The sequence below is a fragment of the Semicossyphus pulcher genome, unplaced genomic scaffold (genome assembly GCF_022749685.1).
Source record: "Semicossyphus pulcher isolate SPU_LCO1_2020_fin unplaced genomic scaffold, fSemPul1.0.p SCAF_25, whole genome shotgun sequence".
NCBI lineage: Eukaryota > Metazoa > Chordata > Actinopteri > Labriformes > Labridae > Semicossyphus > Semicossyphus pulcher.
This window is the reverse complement of record NW_027211699.1, coordinates 11320001-11325749: the sequence shown is the minus strand read 5'-3', so window position 1 is coordinate 11325749 and position 5749 is coordinate 11320001. Positions and strand designations below refer to the sequence as shown.

The 5749-nt window shown below is 46.0% G+C and overlaps 1 protein-coding gene across 1 annotated transcript in view; it reads right to left on the bottom strand.

Moving 5' to 3' along the window:
- Nucleotides 1-999: 999 nt before the first annotated feature.
- The window catches only part of LOC138603975 (hypermethylated in cancer 2 protein), a 24472-nt gene continuing 19722 nt past the window's right edge, over nucleotides 1000-5749 (bottom strand). Inside the window, exons 2-6 of the mRNA XM_069675758.1 lie at nucleotides 4446-4567; nucleotides 4243-4399; nucleotides 3185-3511; nucleotides 1829-2067; nucleotides 1000-1337 (exon numbers count right to left, since the gene is read on the bottom strand). Of these exons, the coding sequence (XP_069531859.1) occupies nucleotides 1092-1337; nucleotides 1829-2067; nucleotides 3185-3511; nucleotides 4243-4399; nucleotides 4446-4567 (1091 nt within the window). The 3' untranslated portion in view covers nucleotides 1000-1091. The remainder of the gene's footprint in view (nucleotides 1338-1828; nucleotides 2068-3184; nucleotides 3512-4242; nucleotides 4400-4445; nucleotides 4568-5749) is intronic.

Sequence of the window (5749 nt, the reverse complement as noted above, 5' to 3'; positions counted from 1 at the left end):
TGCTGCGGTGACGAGCTTATTGCAAAACAATTTCACCTGCCCGGACACCTGCAGCAGCTGGAGCTCGTTTCCTGTCCACGTATTTTACAGAGTAGAAGAAGAAGAGGGGGTGCATGTACAGCAGGAGGAGGAAGAGGAGGAGTTTAGCGTGTTTTTCCCTTCGTCACGTCGGATCTGACGCCTCCTCTTCAGGTGCGTCTGTTTCCCTCTGAAGTCAGGAGTTTGTAATTTATTAAGGTAAAACACAACTCATCCTGGATCCTGATTGGTGCAGAAATCGAGGATTTGGTTTAGTTCTGGATTTTAACGTTAAAAAACCTGAATTTGTAATTAAAAGAAGAATTCGAGCTTCAACAAGAGATTTGTCAGCGTCTCATCTTAGTGAATCCACCTTTCACCTGCATAAAAGCATCTTCCTGTATTTCAAAGTAAAAGAATCTTTTTGTGAACACTATTAAGAGAGCCTAGAGTCAACTTCCTGTTCTATATCAAAGTAAAAGCATCTGTGTCTGTGTTTTTAAAGATGCTTTTCAGAATAAGAGTATCTTTGTTAAGGGTCTAGAGTTAGTTTCAGGCTCTGTGTCGGAGTAAAAGCATCTCTCTGTGTTTCACAGATGCTTTACAAGTTAAAAGCATATTTTTATTACATTTCAGAATAAAAGCATCTCTGTGTGTGAAGTATTGAGAAAGCCCGGAATAGACTTCCTGTTCTGTGTCAGAATAAAAGCATCTTTGTGTAGAAACCAGCCAGAATGCCTGGAGTAAGTATCCTTTCCTATTTCAGAGTAAAAGCAGCTCTGTGTGTTTGAAAGATGCTTTTCAAAGTAAAAGCATCGTCCTGTTCTATTTCAGAGTAAAAGCAACTTTGTGTGTAAGGTTTTAACACCGGTCTATCTCCGCGGGTCGCGTCTGAGTACCGTTTGGTTTCTTCAGATCTTCAGGTGTTTCAGTAAACTGGACTCAGAGTGTTTCTGGTCCTGGTCCGGTCTCGGGTCTGTGGCTCCTCCTCTCTGAACCAGGTGTGTTGTTTTGTTTTGGACTCTGTTGAAGCTCTTGTTGAAGCCCAGGTGATCCGCTCCGCTCTGCCGGGTTCAGGTCCGGTTCCCGGGGTGCTGGGTCCGGACGTGGCTGTGGAGGCGGGTCGCCGAGGAGAACCTCTTCCCGCACTCTGAGCATCGCAATGCTGAGGAGGAGCCGCTGGGCGGAGAGGACGGGGAGGAGGTGTCGGCGGCGGCGTTCTCTGCGATGTGAGCCTGACGGTGAGCCTTCAGGAGAGACATCCGACTGAACCTCCGGCCGCACTCCTCACACTCGGACCAAACCCTCCGCCTCTTCTTCTGCACAAACACACAGGAAGTACAAACAGGGGGTGACACCTGGGGACAGGTTCACTGCACATTATACTGTCAGCTTTTTACTTAGATTCATAAGAATTCTGTATATCGTAACTTCTTTCTTACACACAAGACGTGTCGTAAAGTGTGAAGTGTGTCTTTAATTTCACTTTCAGATCAAATTAAACATGGAGACAAAGGAAGTCAAAGCCTCCTTAAAGAGGAACTCTTTTATATATTTTGTATTTTTGTATATATTATATATCAAACGATGAACCAGAAACAGCTGTTACATCGCTCTCTTCAAAGACACCAGACTCCACTCACAAGAACAGCTTCTTTAACAACAACTTTTAGTGGACACACTTTGATCCATCAAGGATTATGTTGCAGCCATTACAGCCTGTTTCACTGGAGACATTCAGACACTGTACCTGTGAGTCATTAACCCTTTAAGTCATGAGGTGTGTCAATAATTATTGTATCTCCCTTACCTTCCTCCCTTTGTCCTCCTCCCCCTCCTCTTCTTCCTCCTCCTCTTCCTCCTCCTCCCTGGTTGTCGGAGGTGAAGAACAGGCGGGGATGGGCGGTTCTTCACCGTTGGTCGCCAGAGCAGCCAGCGTTTCATTGGCGGCAGCGGTGGCGGCGGCCTCGTCATCGTCCTCCAGCAGCTGAGACGGCAGAGTGAGGAGACGATGGAGCATCGAGGCCGAAGAGCGACGACCAGAAGAGCCTGAAGAGACGGAACAAATACTTATCATCCTTCACTGCAGGACAAGTACGAATACCACACTGTGAAAACACTGCAGTTATTACATGTACTGACAGTACACTGAATGTTTTATATTTGAAGACGTCACAAAGGAGACATTTATCAACTTTAAAAACAGACCTCCTGCTGCAGATCACAGTTTGCATCCTCATCCTCATCCTCACCATCATCATCCTCATCATCCTCATCCTCATCCTCATCAGCCTCAGCCTCATCCTCATCCTCATCAGCCTCATCCTCATCATCCTCATCATCTTACATAAACCTTTAGCAAGTTCAGATTTTATGGATATGAAACCAGATACTGAAAGAAATGACATCATAATAAGCTGAAACATATTTGACTTCTGGACAGTTTAGAAATATTTTATTCATGTCTCTACTTTTGAATTAGTTTCGGATCAAAATGTTTTGTGTTTTTGTGCAAACTTTGATAAAAAACATATTTTTGATTTCTACATTTATTTCGCTGTTTCAACACTTTCAAAAATGATTACTGTTTCCTGACGTACACCTGGTTTTAGCTCCGGTTGTGCAGATTTTAGAGATATGACACATTTAAAGATTCTCTGACAGATGACATCACTATGACATCACAATGAGCAGAAACGTGTATGTAAGCATGAAGAAGCAGCTGCGGCTCCAGATGCTGTTTTCATGTGTTGAGAGTGTCCAGCAGGGGGCAGTGAAGAGTCCAACACACACACACACACAGACAGTATAAACTACAGTATGTATATAATGTACACGCACAGAGAGAGTCATTAAGGGTGTGGTGTGTGTGTGTGTGTGTGCTTGTGCGTGTGCGTGTGCGTGTGTGTGTGAAGTTTGACACAAACAAACAGACGGTCTGACTGTTTAGATTTTAAAGTATAAATATATTTTTTCATATAATTTTCTTCTTAACTTTATTTCTCGTTGACGCGTCTTTTGTTTTAGTACAAAGTTATTTTATTTTTGACATCATTTCCTGTCCGTCCTCGGGCCTGTCAGGTGAGTCTGATGTTTCTGTGCTCACCTGTAAATGTACCTGTAAGTCTGTGAATACACTGAAGGTGAATATCTATCTGTGGGTCACCTGTGGGGCTGAGGGGGGGTCCAGGTGAGGGCCCGGTGGTATTGGCTCCACCCACGTTGTTCCTCTGACCCTCCTCCTCGTCAGGAGAAAACACCTCCATGTCCTCCAGGGGAGTCCAGCGGGGGTCCTGCTGGGGGGAGGAGGGGGAGGGCTCAAGGGTCACAGAGGGGGCGGGGAGAGGCTGCACCTGCCGAGCCCTGCCCTCACTCAGACTCCGCCCACCTCCTCCTACCCCGCCTCCGTCGCTGCACCACCTCTGACCAAAGACTTTGTCCAAGATGGGGACCCAGTCCTGAGAGACGGAGAGGACGGGGGGAGGCTCCGGGTCTGAGGGGGGGAGGAGACAGTAGATAAGGAGGCAAGGAGGAGGAGGGGAGGGAGAAGGGAAGGAGTAGAAAGGGGAGGAGAGGAAGCAGAAAGAAGAGGGGTGAGAAGGAGAGGAAAGGAGGAGAGGAGAAAACGATGGCAGAGGAGGAGAACAGAGAAAAAAAAGGAGAGGACAGGAGATGAGGAGGAGGAGGAAAGGAGAGGAGAGAGGAAGGGTGGGAGGGGGGAGGGGGGAGGGGGGAGGAGGATGAGTAGGAAAGGTAGCAGAAGAGAGGAGGAGGAGGGGGAGAAGGAGAGGAGAGGAAATAGGAGGTGGGGAAGGACAAGGGGGAGAAAGGAGTCAAGATGGAAATGAAGGAGGAGGTAAGAGGGTGAGGAAGAGCAGAAGGAGGGGGTAAGAAGAGGACGAGAAGGAGGTGTAGAAAGAAAAGAGAGAAACACAGAAGAAGAAGTAGAGTGGAAAAGGGAGGATGAGAGGAAGGAGGAGAGAAGAATGAGACGAGGTAGAAGAGAGGGAGGAGAAAAGGAAAGAGCAGCAGGAGCATTAGACGAGAGGAAGGAGATAAAAAAGGAAAAAGGGGGAGGAAGAGGAGAAGGAGGAGAAGTGTTAAGAGTTGAAGTGAAGGTGGGATAAAGAGGAAAAAGAGGAGAGATGAAGATTAATTACTCTTAAATACACAGTGACATCACAGCAGAGGTGGGAGGAGTTAAACGTTCCTGTTTTCACTCACCGTCTCTCCGGGACTTCTCTTTAGACGGGGGGAGGACGGTGAGCTCCTCCCGGGCGTCCTCCGAGCCGCTCGGAGACACCGAGTCATTCTCCGAGCCCCTCCTCCTCCCCCCACCGCCTCCTCTCCCCTTCTCTCCCCCTCCTCCCCCTCCCCCCCCCTCCTCCCCCTCTGTCGGAGCTCTTGTCCAGGCGCTCCTCCAGCACCTGCTGCTCTCGCTCCATCTTGGTGATCTCCAGCAGCAGGTCGTCGAACGACGCCTCCACGATCTTAGTCAGCTCGCGCACGGCAAAATCCAGGACCTGCTCCATCACCGACTTGAGCTGATCTGTGGGAAGGACAGCGACAACGATCATCAGTGTCACCATCACTATCATCACCATCACTATCATCATCATCATCATCATCATCATCATCACCACCATCATCATCATCATCATCACCATCATCACTATCATCACTATCATCACCAGCATCACCATCATCATCACCATTACCGTCATCATCATCATCACTATCATCATCACCATCATCACCATCATCATCACCATCATCACTATCATCATCATCACAATCATCATCACCATCATCACTATCATCACCATCATCATCACCATTATCACCATCATCATCACCATCACTATCATCACCATCATCATCACCATCATCACTATCATCATCATCATCACTATCATCATCACCATCATCACCATCACTATCATCACCATCACTATCATCACCACCACCATCACTATAATAATCACTTTCATCACCATCATCATCATCATCATCATCATCATCACCATCATCACTATAATAATCACTATCATCATCATCACTATCATCACCATCATCGTCATCACCACCAACATCATCATCACCACCATCATCATCACTATCATCACCATCACTATCATCACCATCATCACTATCATAATCACTATCATCACCATCATCGTCATCACCACCATCATCATCACCACCATCATCACTATCATCACCATCACTATCATCACCATCATCACTATAATAATCACTATCATCACCATCACTATCATCATCATCACCATCATCATCACTATCATCACCATCACTATCATCATCATCATCATCACTATAATAATCACTATCATCACCATCACATCATCGTCATCACCACCATCATCATCACCACCATCATCACTATCATCACTATTATAATCACTATCATCACTATTATAATCACTATCATCACCATTATCATCACTATCATCAGCATCATCATCACCGTCATCACCATCATCACTATTATAATCACTATCATCACTATTATAATCACTATCATCACCATTATCATCACTATCATCAGCATCATCATCACCGTCATCATCATCACTATCATCGCCATCATCACATCACTAAATCACCATCATCACTATAATAATCACTATCATCACCATCACTATCATCACCATCATCGTCATCACCACCATCATCATCACTATCATCACCATCACTATCATCAGCATCA